At 44.0% G+C, this 18559-nt stretch overlaps 3 protein-coding genes across 3 annotated transcripts; 2 read left to right on the top strand and 1 right to left on the bottom strand.

Annotated features, from left to right (window-relative positions):
* The first annotated feature begins 14520 nt into the window (after positions 1–14520).
* Positions 14521–15112, top strand: LOC108025092 (MD-2-related lipid-recognition protein). Its single transcript, XM_017095354.3, has one exon. It carries the CDS (start codon positions 14559–14561, stop codon positions 15030–15032), a length of 474 nt encoding a protein of 157 aa, XP_016950843.1. The 5' UTR covers positions 14521–14558; the 3' UTR covers positions 15033–15112.
* A 495-nt stretch (positions 15113–15607) lies between these two features.
* LOC108025088 (MD-2-related lipid-recognition protein) lies at positions 15608–16274 on the top strand. The gene has a single exon (XM_017095349.3). The coding sequence runs from the start codon at positions 15646–15648 to the stop codon at positions 16111–16113; it is 468 nt and encodes a 155-aa protein (XP_016950838.1). The 5' UTR covers positions 15608–15645; the 3' UTR covers positions 16114–16274.
* An 886-nt stretch (positions 16275–17160) lies between these two features.
* On the bottom strand, positions 17161–18219 carry LOC108025144 (uncharacterized). Its single transcript, XM_017095417.3, has one exon. The coding sequence runs from the start codon at positions 18128–18130 to the stop codon at positions 17258–17260; it is 873 nt and encodes a 290-aa protein (XP_016950906.1). The 5' UTR covers positions 18131–18219; the 3' UTR covers positions 17161–17257.
* Positions 18220–18559: the final 340 nt, after the last annotated feature.

The raw sequence follows: 18559 nt of genomic DNA, 5'->3' as shown, positions 1-18559 counted from the left end.
TTTCAGTTGATCCCTTATTGAGGTCCTGTCCAGGGTATAAAAGCAATAAAAATAATTTTCATATGCACTCCTGTCTGTCTGATACAAAAGGTAAATAAATATCCCGCGTCTGCTGGACGCTCTCTATCTCTGTTTATCGCGAATGTGGATGTTTTGGGATGGTGTCTTTGGGTTTTCGGGGGAAGTGGGTAAGCCCTTCCAGCGGAGGCGACGCACGTTGGCGGCGGATGTTGGCCAAAGTGCCGGAAGTGCGCAAGTTGCCGCAAAGTATGCAAGGAAAGTCAGGGCACTTCGAAAAATATTTTTATTACTTTAAAATTTTCTTTATATAATATATTTAATATAATATTTCAACCTTTAAAATATTTTGGGTTCTGATTCTTAAATTTTAAAATTTTCTAAAAATGTAGAAGTAGTAAAAATGTCCTGTGGAAAGAGCTCTTACTTAATAATATTATTTTAACATTTATTTTTTTTTAGTGTGGAATGGCATACTCAGCAGGGGCACAACCTGGCCTGATGACTAGTTTGGCATTCAAGATTGCCCCGCATTTGGACAGCTTTCCACGGCGGCCGAATTCCGGTTCCCTTTCGCCCGTATGTCAGCATTTTGCAATGCGCTAATCTGTCACGCTCGGTGCCCCCTGCACCCCCTCTGCACCGCTCGGATTTTGTTCCACCTTCGGATGGACTTACCTGGCGCACCACCACCTCGCCTCCCCCCACCCATCCCACGGCAATCCCAGCCAGAAATCGCCCATCAACCCTCTTCATTTACGGTTTAGCATAATGAAAAGTTGCCAATGATGACGGTAGGGCAGAATGGGAAGCGAATGCAATTTGGGGTTGCAAAGCGATGCGATACAGCGACACGGGGTTTTCGGAGCGACACCTTTCGAACAGGGAGGAACGGCTGAAATGGGATATGGAAAGGATATAGCGGACGCATGCCCGGCGCATGCAGCGCGACCAGCATTAATCCTTCTGCCTTCCTCGCAATTGTTCAATTGTTCGTGCCTCAGATTGAGACTCCCGGGTCCCCAGGACCCCAGGTTGCAGGCCGAGGGTAGTCTCGGGTTCCCTGGCCCTGCATTAGGGCACATTTGTTGCCATATCGCGATTCTGATGGACTCCGCGTCCCTCTGAGATATGAGAGGTCCAAGGTGTGCGAATTCCAAAACGAGTGGAAAGTCAAGTAGACAGGATATAGAATTTAAGAATGGAAATATAGCTCCTCTTTAAATAGTCTTGCAGATAAATATATTCGTTTAAAAAAATAAATTAAAAAAAACAGGTACAAATATTCTAAAAAATAAATTTTTCTGCCGGTGGTCTGCCGACACACACACACAGTATTTGCTTAGTTCTCTAACTAAGCATCATTGAATATAGATTTATAATATGGAAATTATATTTCCAAGCAAAGCAAACTACCCCAGGAAGGAGCACACAAATCAGTTTGAAATTCAAAGATACAATTGTATCTCGAGCGAGGTTTCGATGCGTTTCCCCCCTCATATTGCTCCCATATTTTCTGTGCATATACAATCCTTTGACTTTGTTTTTGTTCTGCTGGCTTCTCAAATGCCGGCTGACAGATGGCATGTCCTGCAGCCGGCTCCTGTGGATGAATCCTTTGGCTTCGGGGAGTGGGAATGGGAAAGTGGCTGTGGCATGGATACGCATCGACTGCATCCTTGCTGCTGGCACACGTTACAGTTTTTGCAGGTTTTTCACCTATTTTTTATTGGGGGCGCCACGCCTGCTGTCAGTTGAACGAGTGGGCGGGCAGCAGATTGGTTTCGTCTGCACTTTTTTAGAGAGCAGCTTCCGTGGGTCCCAAACATTGGTTCGTCGGCGTGTCTGTGGTTGTGCTCAACATTTATGGCCAGGTTTTTTCCTGGCGAAGAGCAGGAAATGGCTCATTGCACTTTGGCTACACTGAAAGGCATTTAAGGCGCACTTCCTTCCTTAGTAGTTTTCCTTTTTTCGAGGGGGCAGCAGAAACTGCTTCTTCGGTGGCCTGGCATAACTCAATTGGATTTTTTCTGAATTTTTTCAAGCTCTTTTTTGGGCAGAGGTAAACCGATTGTCGAGTTACAGGGCCAACCCCTAGCCACTCGAATCCGCTAATGACACTCAACCTGGCGGCGCATGATAATGCAGAATTGAAAAAGAACTCGTTTAATGGTGGTGGCTTAAAAAGGGAGAACCGTAGAAAAATGCAAAAAAAAAAAAAGCACTGGGTACGCCACAAAAGGGAAAATTTAAATTAGATTAATTGATTGAAATGCGAACAGTCCGGGGTGATTGTCGCAGTTGTTGCACGGCCGCCCGTGTTTTCCAACTTGTTTTTACGCCTCCGTTGCTCCGGATCCGGCATCCTTGTAGCCGGAGGTGTAAATAATACGGATTTTGTTAAACCAAGCGAAAGTCATCATCTGCCAGTTTTTCACCGAGCTGCTTTTTGTGTTCTCGCCTATTTACAGTGGCTCAATCGGAATGGTATTGAAGTGCGCTCCATATTGGATTAGGGCATACGGGCGGGTAATCTAATAGGAACTATTGGGATGCGCTGAGAAGTGTGAAAATAAAATAAGTAAATTAAATAAATCCCATTGAAATGAATTTTGAATGAAGCTGATGAACGAATGTATAAATGTATATCGGTGTAAAATAATTTTAGAGAGGCAAGTTCAACTGAAGAAGTGAAGAAGTTAGGCTTTGAATTATTTTTCATACTGGTGATTCGAACCCTATACCAAGCAAACTAAATGTTTTCTTTAGAAAATAGTGTAATGAAATTATGCTTGGAGGTACTGATTGTACTGATAACACCTCCCTGCAATATGAACCTTTCGACTTGATATAATTTTGCCTGCCCTGTGATTTATCGCCTTGCTTGATTTTTCCATTTCGCTGGGGCCTAATAAAGCGCTCAACGTCAATAAGCCGCCACATGTTTGTTTTATTTCCACTGGGGGCCTGGGGAACTCTTTTGCTTTATTTTCTGCAACTTTCTCTTGCCGGCAGTTCATAAAAATGACGCGTCAAAATTAATAAAATAAAAAGGGGAGTGAAAACTTCATTTTTTAAAGGCGAAAACACGCGTGTTCGTGCTTTTTTGAAGCCTGCGAATGGAGTTTTTGGATGCAGAAAACGTATCTGTCGGCTGCATTTTTCTGTTTTTGGGGCTGCTGTGACACATGTGAAGCTGCGACGGTGGCTGCAATGTTGCAGCCTCTTCACTTTTTCATCCGTGCTGCCGCCGCTGCGAAAGTTATTAATTTTAATTGACTGTTGTGTAATGTGTCGCTGTCGCTCCTCCAAAAGAGCCGCATTCCGCCCGACACTTTGCCATTCGACAGCGGCCACTTCACATGCCCTTCGGTACTCCGGTGCTATGGTACTACGGTCTGCGTCTCAGTTCGCAAGGAGCAGCAGCAGTCCAAGCGGACCAGAAGTCAACGTCCTGTCCTGGCAAAGCTGCAGCTCAGCCCACTGGATTGGCTTTAATTAAACACTTTAACACTGAGAAATAAAGTGGACTCAAAGTACTTAATATAACCGAAATGGTTTAAGATAGTTAGCTAGGCTGGAAACATTTTAAACTTAACAAACATCTAAAACAAATCATTTTAAAGATTTAAGGACACCTAAAAATATTTTTAAAGCGTGCTATTTTTAAATGCTTTAAGGTATTAAAAAAGATCTTAAAGTATTTCCTTTTTAAAGCTAGTTTTTATGGTAAACATGGAAATTTAATCTTAGGTGTCTAGAAGTATGCAATTAACAGGGTATAGTAGTTATTTTATAATAATTCATAGAAATGTTGCATGCTTTCAAGCACCTCAAATAATATTTAAGCGTGGTTTCAAACACTTGTGACCTGTGTGGTTTTAAGCTTATAGCAAACTCCAATAAATTAAAATGTTATTTCCTTTTTCTCAGTGCAGAAGCGCGAAGAAACGCTTGACACTTTGTATATGTCGTCATTTGGCGTCTAAAAATAGCCGCCGGCCGTTGGCAATTGCATTAATATTTTGTAACCGTTGTAATTAGCAGTGGAGTGGGTGGAATGGTTGAAAAGGGGGCTAGGGGGTCTGTGGATGGCATAGAAACAGCGGTGGGGTGGAGCTCCTCCCCTTTCGCCTGCTAATTGAGGTATGCGACGGCCACTTGTCACATTTCGCATATAATGTTAATTGTTTAACTAGAAAAAGGCGCCAGCGATCGGTTAGAAAAACTTAATGCATTTGCTGGCGCCTAAACAAATTTTGCACTGCTGCTGGAAATAAAAATGAAAATGCAGCTCACGAGTGACATTATCAACGGATCTTTGATGAAGACAAATGATCGCGATGGCTGCATTTGGTGCATCTTGTCTAATTAATGAGTGAAATACCAAAGAAACGAAACTCGGACTTTGGACCCCCAGATGAACGGGAAGTGCCAATGGTGAGGAGAGACTGGGTCACAGACTCACTTCTAAATGATCGATGGAGTTCACTGAGGAAGCTGAAAGATTGAGATTGCAAGACTGCAGATACGGAGAATTTTCCCACACTTTTTAAGAGCGCAAGTGGCTCGGATATCCAGAAAAGCGTTGGGTTACTGTTATTAAAAACATTAACTTATCAGATTTTATCTTTAGCACTACGTGAAATCAGTCAGCACATCCATCCCATAAGGCATATATTTTTCTGCAAAGTAATCTGTTAGCACGGGCCATCTTTTCTAAACGTGTTAAATGCCTTCATTGGCCTTTAAAGACCCTCGTCTATTCATGTGGTGGCCGGAAAATGTGTGAATTCATAACTCAGGGGCGGAGAGGAGTGGGAGGTTCAGGAACAGAGCGCCGTTTACGCCCATTCAGATTTTTCGGCTAGGAAGCGCCGGTGCGCCTGGTGAAATTGGCACGAGATGCGGGACAAAGGAGGGGCTAAGAGGGTTTTTCGGGGTTTCGGAACCAGAAGGATCGCACGGCAGGCGGGCTCGAGCATAAACAAAGTGTGAAATTTGTACCTAAAATAAAAATGCGGCAAAGGATGCGGAGACGGCAATGTCTGCGTTTGATTTCCGTTTGCCTTGCGAGGTCGAAGTCGAAAATTCAGCCTCGGTTTCCAGCTCCATGCGGATTCACACCTCACGGGCAGAGTTTTTAGAGACGAGCTGGAGGAATTTCGAGCTCCGAGCGGAGGGAGGTAGATTTTTCACATGCCGTGGCAAACATTTGGCCGACACATGGCCAAATGCCGCCGAGAAATGTATCCGTGAGTCGGGCTTGGGCTGCGCATCCGTGAGATACTCGGCTATTCGGATACTCAGATGCAGTCTGTGTGTACCTACGCCTTCTGGTCACTGCTGCCGATGCTCCTCCCTCCTCCTCGCGAGTCCACCCGCCATCCTTTGTGTAAACAAATCAAACGTTCGGCGTGTTTGCTGTTTTGTCCCGCGCCAAACGATGACGACCAGCAAGGAGACACTAGGAAAAATATTTAACTCAAAATAAACTGAATAAATTGAAAAGATTTGTGTGAAAAAAGTGCTACATTTAAGTGATATATAAAAGAACGGAGAACAATTATTTAGAGTTCTTTGAAAATACGGATGTTCTTCGGGTGAAGATAGACTTACCAGGTTTGTTTGTCTCAGGCTTTTCTTTCGGTGCATGGAGCGCGCAAAAACAAGCGCTGAATTGGAATTGACCCGGCAAATGTCTTTGTCAACAAGCGTCAACAGCCCCGAACCGAAGTGAGCCAAGAACCAAGGGCCAAGAGCTGGGAACCAAGTGGAGCCAAGTTAAGCCAAGCCAGGCAAATTGCCTTTAAACTGCCAAAAAGAGCGTGCAATGCCAGCCATAGCAGCCATCTACACGCACTCGGATCGGGGGAGCTGCGAATGTGGCGAAAAGTTTTCGCAAATCAGCTGAAATTATGAACTTCCTTGCCATTGCCCGGGCGGAAGTTCATTTTAGTCCGCAATAAAAGTTTGCATCTCCTCAATGCTCCATTCGTTCTCGAAACTCCCAGCCTCGAGTTCCCGGCTTCAGTTTCTATTCATGTTCATGTGCGAAAGTTTTGCGCTTATATAAGAGCATCAAATTTGCATCATTCACTTAAAACAAACACGCCGCACAAAGGATTCCGGGCGCTGCACAGAACGGCAAACAAACAAACAAATATTAAATGCAAATATAGATGCAGAGGAGGGAGAAGCGAATTGGGATCAGTTGAGTGAGCTCGATATCGGGCCATTTATTGGGGATGTAAGTAGGTGTGAGGGTGCAGCCCCCACCTGAGGGGGCTATTCGAAAGCCATATATCTGAGTAACCAAGGCAAACTTTAGTGGCAGGCACTTGGCGGAAAAAGAAACACACACATTAATAAAGTTGCTCTGCAACTCTGCAGGATATTGCCTTTAAGGTCCTTGAAGAAGCCAGAACTGCTGGTACTCGCATAAAACGCAACGTTTTTCTAGTTTTCGATTTGAAAGACAAACTTTTGCTGTTAAACCAACAAATGCCAGGGCAAACACACAGAACCCAGGCCAGATTCACTTGCAGATACAGATACACATGGAGCTCTGCATTCGGATGCGAGTGGGTAGAAGCACCTCCGAGAAGGCAGCCCAAGAAAGGAAGCCCGAAAAGCATCACGCATGCATGCAAATTGCTCTCGAGGAGCGGCGAACATTTTAGGAATTTATAGTTTTCTCTTATTTACCGACAGGAAGTGCAATTCACAAATCGCTAGCTCAACCTCAGGCAAGGAACTTGAGAAATCGAAGAGGACGCCCTTAACCCATTGCGTGTGGCTTAGGGAACCGGATAAGTAACTCTTAGAAAGCAGTAAGTTTCGAACAGCAATTTAGTATATTGTACCTACAGTTGGATGCTAAAAATAATCTATAAAAGGGTTTATAACATAATAAAGATAACATTAACTTTTCGATTAAGAAATAATTATTCTAATTCCGATAATATGCTCTTTTTATGATAACATACTATCGGAACCGGCATATCCAATGACAAGTAATGGGCTAACGGAACTCCCAAGAACCCCCATATCATATCATCCGGCAGCAGTTGTGTAAGGTGTCCCAACCGAAAAAGAAACTTATAATCAACAGCTTTGGCGGCTCAGCAACTGCCAAGGGCGCAAAACTATCTCGAATATGTGTGGGAGCGTCTAAGTATTTCAAAATAACATAAGTATCCCTCGGAATACCCGCCCCCCCTCTCCAGTGAGAGAAACTTTTCCATCCCATCCAAGTCCTGTCCTGCAGCAATTCCCCAAATGCGGCCCGTGTGTGCATTTAAGCCACTTTTACTGAAACTTCACATTAATTTCAATTTGCTGCCAGTAAAAGTTTTTCATGCACGTCCGCAAATTGCTTTTTGGGGATAGGATCTGCGGGGAAGGTAAGCCATATAGGAACTTTAACACTTTGCGGTTAAGACTTGGCTTTCGATAGGTGATAGCCCGACAAGGACGCGACCGGCGAAAGGCAAATAATAAAAGTCAAACTTGCTGACGTTAAGATATGTGGGAGTGTCGGATTTAAGATGGTGCACTTGGTAAATCGGGCTACTTATGGCACATATTATGTATTTTAATGTCAGAATGGGACAGAGAAATACTGATAATCCTATCTATCTAATCCTAACATCCTAGGTATCTATATTTACGAACTGCCTATCTGTAGTTAGGATATCCAGATACAACGTTTTTAACAACAGGTCACGCTCCCCCGTCTGCCAATTTTGGCTTTGTTTTTATTTGGATTTCAATTTTATTTTCCACAGGGGAACCTTTCTGCTCTCGGCCACCCAAAATGCGATTCGCGGAAAGCACAAGACAAACACACAGCCCCCGAAATGCGAAACGTGCTGAAATCTGCTAGCTCAACACTCGGATTCAGACCCTGACTTTTCAGGGCGGCACCTTGTGATGACGACGCCGAGATGGTGGCCACGAATCGAGCTCTGATTCAGATTCAAATTCATATTCGGCAGCTCGGAGTGAGAAGGGGAGCGATGACGAAACGCCCACATGCGCCGTTTCTTACGTGACTCGGCCAGATGAGGTTCAGATACAGTTTCTGATACTCAGGTTCAGGGCCTCAGCTGCGGCTGATAAATTTGCGTTTCTATAAATGACGGGGTTCGGTTTTCGGAGAGGGAAACAGGGCCATCGAGTGGGGGACAACCCTCATTAGTCTTAATAGTTTAACGACTAACTATGGTTTCGTTCCTTAATGAGCTCGAATGTCGGCCAGTTAAATTTTATAAATTGGTAAAGGGTCTCAAAATGGTGTAGCTACTGCAGAGCTTGGGGGTGTGGCCAACACCTTTGAGCCCAGGAAATTTGTCTCAGCAGAGTCCCAGCTGAAATGGGCAGCTTCCCTACATTGAAAACAAGAAATCATGTGGGAAAGCTAAACAAAATATTTAATTTAATTTAGCTTTAGTTTTATTTTAATTTTTTTAGTTTATAGTTAAAATAAGTCCTAAATATGCCTTTATAGATTTTCTTTTATAAGCTTACAATTTTAAAATATTTTTTTGAGTGCACCAACACACGGCACGCACTTGTCGCCTTTTCTGTCCGTTGTCCGTTGTGCGCTGTCCGTTCCTTGAGCTCTTAGTTTATAATCCTGTTATTTGAACGTTGTATGTCCTTTATGTCCTGCGGGATATGTGAAACTTTGTGGCCCGATAAAGAAGCAAGACATTTGCATACGAGGGTTGAAAGTTTCTGGCAAGTTTTGCTGTCCCGAGAAGTAATGCAGAGATATGATACCCAATTTCAGGAGGTATTTGTGCTGTTAAAACGTAAAGAAAAAAGCCAGAGGAATTTCCTGCAACTTTGTCCATATCTATTTGTTCATCCAGCTGTCATTCACCTCGGTCGCCGAGTGTCACCCGAATGTGTGTCCTTGTCAGCCTGGCGGCCACATTCCTCATTCCGCATCAAGTTCAAGTGCCAACATCACCTGGTGAGGCCCCGGACCATTTCAATTCTGCCGAGGATCCCCGATTTCCCCTCAAAAATATCTCTTTCCCGCTTCTCAGTGGCCACCCAGGGTGTTTGGCTTTTTGCAACGCAAACAAAACGTCAGTCAGCCCCAAAGACTGGGGCAAAACCGCGAATTGCTGCCTTGCATTTCACATTTCACTGCACGAGGAAAAATATTTAGGTAATACAAAATTTCTAATAATACTTCATAACATTTAAAAATTATTTATATTGAATGTTTGTGGGAAATCATTGTTTGATATATTTAAAAGTAATATTTTAGAGTGATTAAGTATATCTCGAAAAGTATAATTGAAAAAACGAGATAGGAACCATTGCAAAAATTATGTTGCATACTTTTTGATGTTGTACCAAGCGATTTAAAAATCGTCCAAAAAGTTGAAATGCTTTAATTTATTTGTTTTGAATATCAAGCTGCTGCTTTCAATTTTATAAATTTCTGAGCATTTTCATTTATATTTCTCCCTGTGCACTTCCACTGATTATCTGCTTCCACAGCGTCTCAATGCTGGGCAAAAATAGTGCGCCGTGTCCGACGGTGTTTACTTTGGCAGCACTTGAAAACAAAAATCCAAAACCGAATCAGCATATAAATCGGCAGACAAATCTTAAAAGTCGGGACCACCCGCGCTGCCTGCGAGAAATGTTTCGAAATTAATTACAATTAAAAGTTTGGGGCTGTTTTTGGGAAAGCGGGCGCACCTTGGCCAATAAAATGAAAATTTATGGGTCACACATGAGCGACGGCCCGAGAAAGATGTGTGTGCCTCCGCTTTCCTAGCCTTATTAATTGGCCCGGCTTATCCAGTAACCGGAAGGCAGTGGTCGCCTCTCAAAGGCTTAGGGCAAATTTGTCTTGCCTTGAGGAGACCGCAAGGCAAGGCAGTAATCCACTGGGAAAAACGGTTGTGGAATGAAAATATTTAATGGGGAATGCTCTAATAACGTAGATTACAAACTATTCAAATAAATTCCAATACTATATTATTTATAAAAAATATCTTTAAATAATTAATAAAAATTCATATAATATTCCTTCACCTTTTTAAAGATTTATTATTATTATTTTTTGGGGATTTTAAAGTATTTTTGAGGAGTTTTCAATTTTTCCCAGTGATGGGAGTGCTCCTTTCCCGAGCAGGGATGAGGTAAGTGGCTGAGTGGGTTAAGGAGCGCTCTCACCTCCGCCTCAGCTCGCCGAGGGATTCAATTTGAGTCGAGGGCCTGCCACATGTGTGTTGGACTTGATGGCCCAGATAAAACGGCCATTCTTTTGGGTGAGATTGTAACCAATTTCGGGCTGCTGCCTGTAGGTGAAGCGATAAGGTTGCTGCGGGGTGGGCCACCAGGAACTGGGACCAGGAGCACACATGCTGGGAACCACATAATAATTCTTGAGAACAATGTAAGCGTCAATTGTGCATGGCCAATGTACGCACGAGTATGTGGGTAGTTTCTTTGGCCCTGCGGCCTTCTCCGCCCCCCGAGCCCTTCTGCCCACATCCGAGGGCAGACTCCGGGATCTTTGGACTCGGAGACTCAGACTGAAACTGAGACTCAGACATCGGGGGACAAAGACGACAACGTCGGCACATGCCACACGTCAAGTCAAGAAATTTAAATTAAAAACCTTTTTGCATGAAATGTTTTTGTTTGCCTGCAAGCATGATGCATATGTTTCCACTAATTCTGGGGTTTTTGAAGGAAATGGACGAGTGGATTGGGGCAGAAGTGTAACATTGTACAGACAAGCTTGAGTAAAACTTGGACAAGGCTGCCTAAGTGACATATTATTAGAGGGAAAGTGCCGGGTATAAATTGAAACGATTTCGGGGTGATATATGCACTAAAGAGCCAGGTTGTGGTAAGGATACTAAGGTAATTGAATAGAGATGACATTTACACCGATAATCCTACAAAGAGTGCGATATCAAACGTTGTTTTTTTCACTATCACTCTAACATCCGCATTCGAGTAATATACATTAGGAGAGCCAAAATTTGCGTATCTTCCTCCAATGAATCATTATGGAAGACTGTTAGTCAGCAGAGGAAGTACATGGCCCCAAGTTCCCTATGAGCGAGATCAATTAGACATCAGTTGATAGTGAGCTCACTCGGCTCACTTCCTCCTCGCACAACTGTCTCCGAGTGTGATTAGCTCACTTCTATCAGCTGGAAAAAAGCCGTCGTAAATTCCCGAGCTTCAGGGCTTTGTGCCTATAAAAGTAAATCAGTTTGAACTCTAGATACTTTCCCTTGTATTTTTCTCTCACATATGCCAGAGGCAATTAATTTGTGTGCTTAATTCGCCTAATTATTCCAGGCGATAAAATTTTCAATACACTCGACGGGCGATGATGATGAGCCCCCTTGGTCCGCACCTCAAAGGGAGAATCGTGCGCGGAGGCGAGGAAGGACACGTTTAATTCAATTCGCGAAGGTTCCTTGACTCGACTTCTTTTTATTTATATTTTTTCCGCTGCTCCCTGGCTTAGTGGCGGTACAAAGAGGCGAATAAAAAAGCAGAGCGACATTTAAATTCAAATCGCTGAAGACGCTGACAAAGAAGCGGCGCCACACGTCGGATTAATTTTATGTGCCCCAAGGAGGAGAGCGTCTCCGGGACATCCTTCGCCCTCGCCTCAATTAGAAGTGGCAGCGGCAGTGGGAAGGACCTCGCGTCCTTTGGCATTCGCCATTGGCTGGCTGCAATGGTTAAAATCGAATTAAGCCACGGTGTCGCATACTTTTGATCTCCCCCGGCAGCCAATGAAATGTTGCACTCCGCGTCGAGTGTCCTTACATTGTCCTTGTGGCGCAAATGGAGGTATTTCCACCCGCCACGTCCTGCTCCTTTCTGGACTATTTCAATTTCGGTTAGCTTGGCGCAAATGAAATTAAACGAAGATTAGTCGTGTGCTCGCTAGATTATTCCAAGAAATAAAAATCCAACCGAGAGATACAGCCGGGCGTTCATTATTTTTTCGTTTTGCTGGGCGGCTTTCGCCTGGCTCTGGTTTTTATTTGTATTTTCCATTCGCTCGCTGCTTTTTTATGGCTCTAGAGGTGATTTGCTCAAGTTCGCCCCCGTTTTGTGGAAATCCTGGGGGTATGGGAGATAGGTCTGCCACTGGAGGGGGTGTCACATTAGTGGAGCTGAAATCTGGGCAAATCACAAGCTACATTTAACCCGCAAATGATGGCCGGCTTTGGCATCAGCTGCAATTTATGAAAGAGTTTTTAGGGCCACCGAGTTCTGGCTAATGAAAGGAAATCCATCCTATTTACATACTAAAGATTCTTATATCATACGATAAATATATATATTTATTGGGTTCGATGAACAACTTAGGGATTTTTTAAATTTAAATATCTTAATTTTGACCTCCAAATTATCTGAAATATATTCAAGTTTTTTTTAACTTAAACCCTTTTTTTATCCCATTTTAAGGGGGCAAAGTATAGCCCGGTAGCCACCCATCCACTTCCCCGCTCGTGTGTTCAATTAAAAAATGGCCACCATTAATTGCTTACCAATTTGCAGTCCAGTCGCTTCCTTGTCGGCGTCTCAAGTGTCTCGCACTGGCTTTTCCGATTTTCCTGCTGCCACTTTGATGAGCGGCAGTCCATGTTGACATTTTTTGCATATTAATTGAAGACACGGCCTCGTCTTGCGGCCCTCGGCTTTTCCCTCGGCCCGTAACCTCGTCCACCCTTGGCTTAATTTGCGGTAAGTTCATTAAGTAATAAAACATAAATTTCATCTTTTTTTGTTCGCCAACACCCCGTCGTCATCGAGTTCCTGATACTTTTCCCATTTTTCTCGCCGCTGTTTTGGTTGTTTTTTAATGCTTTGCATATTTCTTTAATGAATTAATTCTGTTTTGGTTCGCTTTGGGTTTCGGTTCTGTTGATTCACCGTTCACTGGACTTTGGTAAAAAAGGCACAAAGTCGCCGCAATAAAACTGAAGAAACGCGGGGCAGAATATTTTGTATAATTTATGCGAAAAACATTAGGGGAAAATCGGGCGGCAGGGGAAAACGCGTTTGTCGGGTGTTAATTATGCGCTGGCCGCAAAACTTTTCTATCAATTTTTGGAAATATAAATTTGAGAGCGCGAAAACATGTTTTGCATGTGAAAGCGGAGCTGCGGAAAGTTGGGAAAAAACAGGGAAAATGTTGCGCTTTGCAGCGGTTCTCCTCGGCGGCTAATTGCGTACTCCTGGGGATTCCTCTATAAAAGAGGAAAAATCGTATGCATCGAGTTGCAATTGTCGGGGAACACTCGAAAAAATTACTAATGAGTGAAAAATACCTTGCTTTTTGTTCCCACTTTTGTGGGGATATGGTAAAATGAACTGAGATCATTTAAATATTTTTCATGAAGGGTGTTTAATTTGTTTAAAATCTTTAGTTGAGAATTTTAAATTGTAGTAGACTGAAAATAAAATTTAGTTTAATACCATTACCTACGTAAGCATAATATGTTTTATTCAACATTCCCAAAGCCGCATAGCATATTACTCAGATTCCATTTTTGTGGCTTTCCCTATATTCACCTTGCCAATTCCTTGGTAATTTCTCGCCGTGCACTTGGGGGATAGGTTGGCCGGGGGTGTCAGGTTGTCAATCGCCTCGCCTGCTGTTTGTTGTCCCTGATTGTTGACATGCATTCCCGCAAATGAGCCGTGCAATTGTCGGGCTGCCTTCTATTGACAGCTCCCAGTTCGATAGTGAAAAGGCACATCTATATAGTTACTATAGCTCGGGACCTCATCCCTGGACCCGCGGGATCCGTCTCGAGTTTCAGCTCCATCTTCGCCTGCGATTCCATCTCAGGCTTCCCTGACTGACAACTGTCGGTTTCCATCTCTGGGTTCCCGACTCTGAAAAGTGTGACGATTTGTTTGACATATGGCGCGGGGTTCCGGGCTCGGAATCGATTGGTTTTGTCGCCGGGCAGATGCCTTAGATCTGCGACACGGGCACTGACAACCTCAACTGGACACCATTTGTCTTGGATGATCCTCCGCTTGGCTCCGATTCCTGGCTGACTGGTGCCTGTCAGCGGTACTAAATGGGTTTCTATAATGGACTCGCTGTCTATAATATGACAATTAATTATGCTCGAATCTCCCTGCGCTGACTGGGCTGCTTGGTGATAGCACTTAGTTGATAAGAGCTATTCTAGTACTTGGAAAAGTCATAAATAGAATATGTAGGTATACCTACTCCCGCTTTTTGGGTAATACCGACAATTAATTAACTTGAAATATAGAAACATATTTTACATGCTTCCCATTTTTAAATAAAAGTCTTTGTTATTAATTCATTTGATATTTTTATTTTGATCATTAATCATTACAACGTTTTCCCTATGAGCTTACAATATTTGATAGCACTGACATGCTTATTTTTCTAGGGTATATCTCTCCTATACTTACAGTCCCACCGATTCATAGTCCGCACCCGCAGCTAGTTCGTGCATTCCGAGTCCGCCTCTCGATCCACCATGTTGCGTTTGATCTCGCTGCTGACTATCGCCTCCTTGCTGGCGGTGGCCTCTGTCTCCGCGGAGAACGTCAACTTCCAGACCTGTGCCGATAGTGTGGACACCTGCACCATCCACCAGGTGAGCGTGGATCCGTGTCCGGAGGCCAAGGCCAATGCGGCTTGCCACATCCGCCGCAGGCACAGGTTCACGATGAGCTTCGACTTCACGCCCCACTTCGACGCCGACACCCTGGACGCCAGTCTGGGGTGGGCCAAGTCGGAGACGGTGGAGCTGCCCCTGCTCAGCATGGATCGCGAGGCCTGCAAGTACACCGCCTGCCCCGTGAGAACGGGGGCCAAGCAGACCTACACCAACAACATGCTCGCCGATGCCAGGTTCCCGCTGAGCCCCTACACCATCCGCTGGGCCCTCAAGGACCCCGTCTCCCAGAAGCGCTGCTGCTTCACCATCGACATCAAGGTGGTGCGCTAAGAGATCAGTGTTCCAACTATTGTTTCGTTACTTTTTTCATATTTGTAAAAGAGGGAAATAAAGTTTGTATGTGACTGTAAGTCTATATTATAATAATTAATTGGATTCACCTTGAAGCTGTGAGTTTGGTGACACACAATAGAGAAATGCGGCTGATAATAAAGAGATCGTTAACTCTTAAATGACTAATAAAGTAGAGTATTGTCAATCAATGAAAACAGATCTGTATTTAACTCAAACAGGCATAATATAAAAATGTTTTTCATCAAATATGGTATTTCAAATAAATATCTAAAAAGGAAACTTAGTTTATTCGAGGGTTTCTTAAAATTAAGCGTAGAAAAGAAGCATGTGATATTTTTAAGTGACTTCAAAAAGTTTTCTGTTCTTAATCATAAATTCTTAAAATGCTTTAGGCATTGTTGAACACCCTACCTAGCACGCTAACACTTGGAGTACATTGCGATAAGGAATTCCAATCTAATCAGCTGAGAAGTGTGTGGGCACAGATGTGAGCCGGTTCACGGGTCAAACGGGTCCGGAGATAAGCCCGCTTTAGAGTCCAAGTCCACACCCGTAGTGCCTGCATTCCGAGTCCGACTTTCGATCCACCATGTTGCGCCTGAGCTCGCTCCTCGCTCTCGTCCTGGTCTCGGCCTCCGTCTCCGCCGAGGTGATCAACTTCCAGACCTGTCCGGACAGTGTGGACACCTGTACGATCCAGCAGGTGCGGGTTTCCCCGTGTCCCGAGGCGGCTAGCAATGCCGCCTGCCACATCCGCCGGCGACGTAGTAGCGCCATGAGCTTCGACTTCACGCCCAACTTCGACGCCGACACCCTGGAGGCCAGCTTGGGATGGGCCAAGTCGGAGACCGTGGAGCTACCCCTGCTCACCATGGATCGCGAGGCCTGCAAGTACACCCCCTGCCCCGTGAGATCCGGAGTCACCCAGACCTACACCACCGAGGTGCCCATCGAAGCCAAGTTCCCGCTGAGTCCCTACACCATCCGTTGGGCCCTGAAGGACCCCGCCTCCGGCAAGCGATGCTGCTTCACCATCGACATCAAGGTGGTGCGCTAAAAGGTTTTGCCAACTTAAGGTCCGATGGACCCTCTTCGATATTTGTCCAAAAACATTTGCAAACATGTTTTCTACTCTTGTTTCCAATTTTCTAAAATACAAAAAATTTTAAATTGCGTTAAATAAAAGACCTAATAAATTACTGTACTATTTCGACTACATTTTCTTTGTGATTTTAATTGTTTCTTAAAACTATGGTAAGATGTTTGGAGAGGTAAGAAAGCTCTTAAAATCGCGCATTCAGGTCGCTGGGCTTCCCTGCCGTCCTGATTGCGGCGAATACATTTATTTTCTGTTAACGATTTAGTGCGTTTTTTAATTATTTGTGTGCCGGGTTAGGGCCCTCTGGGGAGTCCTCGAGGAATAAAGATATTTACTCCAATAATCATCAACCTGCCGGCGACTAATTTGAAACCCCAAGGCCCCGCGGGCAGCAGAAGGAAAATGTATAAAACTTTGATTGAACTTTTGGGTGCCATTAAAAAGTCGCCCGCCTGCCTCTGCTTTTCTCCACGGGTCTTATCAGCGTCGTCAAACAATTAAAAATTGAGCACTTAAGTTGTGGTCATAAAATCATTTGTTTTTCTCCTATTTTCCTCTCATTTTTTCCCGCGTTTTATTGTTTTTCTGTTCACATTTTTCAGTGGTGGAAAATTCAAATAGAAAATCACTTTTTCTACCCAGGGTTTTCGGGGCATGCGGGTGGATTGTTTTGGTGGCTTTTTGTTTACTGAGGTCTGAGATAATGTGAAAATAGTATACAAAATATTAAAATCATTAAAACGATAGGATCTCTTACAGAATGTATATTTTTTACATAATAAATATATATCTAGTTTACATAAACATCTTATTAATTAGGTATCGTTTCGTCCATCAATTTCCTAGCCACTTCCTTCCCACTTAAGTTTCTCTTTCATTTTTTGTTTACCTAAACGAAACCGTAGCTATATTTTCTGGGTGGACGGGGATTTGGTCAGAAGGCTGATAGGCCTGACCCCAAAAAAAAGTAAAAACCAGGGCAATAATAACACAAACAACGCCAGACACTTGGGCAAATAATAATAATAACGAGAATAATCACAGAAAGGACTTGAAGAACACATTGTTACTCAATTTGGATGCAGAGTGCCGGGAATCAAATTCAAATTTCGGCGTTGGCCTCGCCGTATTTTTTACCCAAAACATAGGGAGTTTTGGTGAGTTGCGAGATGATTTTGCATTTGACCTGCTCGAAACACGGCGAGGCGTCCACATAGACGACCTCTCTTCGCTGGCTGAGATAGGAATTCAAAGCAGGCTCGCTTTTCCGGAACTGGGCCATCTGACGATCCAGAAAACTGATGTGAGCCTGAGGTCCTGGCGAATAGCTGTTGAGCAGAATTCGCATGCGAGACATGCGCTCTTCGATTTGCAGGAAAACAAATCGATTTGGCGGCACAGTGAAGCCCTCGAAGAGCTCCTCAGCCTCGCACTTGTTGTTGGGGTAGTTGATCAGTATCCAGCCCCTGTGGAGGGCATCCTCCCTGAGGAGCCTGTTCTGGATGAGATTTCCCACCGCCTGGGACCTTTTGTACACACAATCCTGCTCAATGGCTTCCTGCAGCAGGCGCGAGTGCTCATCCTGATTCGGACTATTGATGCTGTGGTAGGCCAGCACATCGGCATCCAGTATGAGGAGGTCCCATCGTTGGGCTAGCACGTGGGCCAAGGACCTTCGCCCAGATCCTGGCTTGCCGTGCAGCACTATTCTGTGGTAGAAGCTCCTGGGCAGCTGGTAAAAATCCCCCAGTACTCCCTGATGAAAGGCATCCAAGCATTTGGTGTATATATCTACGCCGATCCGCCTGATGTTCTCGCCCATCCATCGGCGGACATCTGTCACCCCATCCGCCACGGAAATCTCCGCCAGAATTCGACTCATCACCTCCATGAGCTTGTGCTTCTCCATGTAGTACATAAAGGCGGCACTGTACTCCACCAACATGGATCGGTCGAAGTTGGTGGGCGAGGACATGGCGCTGTCTTGATTTTGTAGCACTGTGTTTTTAGGAAACTTTTCGAACTTTACATCAAGGCTTAAGAAATAAATGAAATATCTGTGAGTGCTAGCTCGATCGATCTTTATAATGTGCTGTATAAGCTGAATGTTTTTAAATCTCCTATAAAAGTGCTCGAAAATATGCAATGGAAAATGAATGTTGAAGAAGATATCCTTCGGTTTTTAAAATATGTTAGTGGTTCTATGAAAGCCTTTTTTAAAAACATTACTTTTAATTTGTATTACCCTGTTAGAAATCGAATGATTATTTTCTCATAAGCCCTAAGACCTCTGTCCTTTTCATGAAGGGTTATTTAATATCCTGTCTCAGCACATCTCACACTCTCCCACATTTCTTTTACTTTTCCAGCTCATAACGAGATCTTAATAGAGGGCATTACCATT

This window comes from Drosophila biarmipes, chromosome 3R (assembly GCF_025231255.1).
Source record: "Drosophila biarmipes strain raj3 chromosome 3R, RU_DBia_V1.1, whole genome shotgun sequence".
In the NCBI taxonomy this organism is placed as follows: Eukaryota; Metazoa; Arthropoda; class Insecta; order Diptera; family Drosophilidae; genus Drosophila; species Drosophila biarmipes.
Note: the sequence above shows the minus strand (reverse complement) of the source record. Positions and strands in the feature narration are given on the sequence as shown.

What these genes read in the sequence shown, in the direction of transcription:
- LOC108025092 (XM_017095354.3), top strand. Translation starts at nt 14,559, where the DNA reads ATGTTGCGTTTGATCTCGCTGCTGACTATCGCCTCCTTGCTGGCGGTG.
- LOC108025088 (XM_017095349.3), top strand. Translation starts at nt 15,646, where the DNA reads ATGTTGCGCCTGAGCTCGCTCCTCGCTCTCGTCCTGGTCTCGGCCTCC.
- LOC108025144 (XM_017095417.3), bottom strand. Translation starts at nt 18,130, where the DNA reads ATGTCCTCGCCCACCAACTTCGACCGATCCATGTTGGTGGAGTACAGT.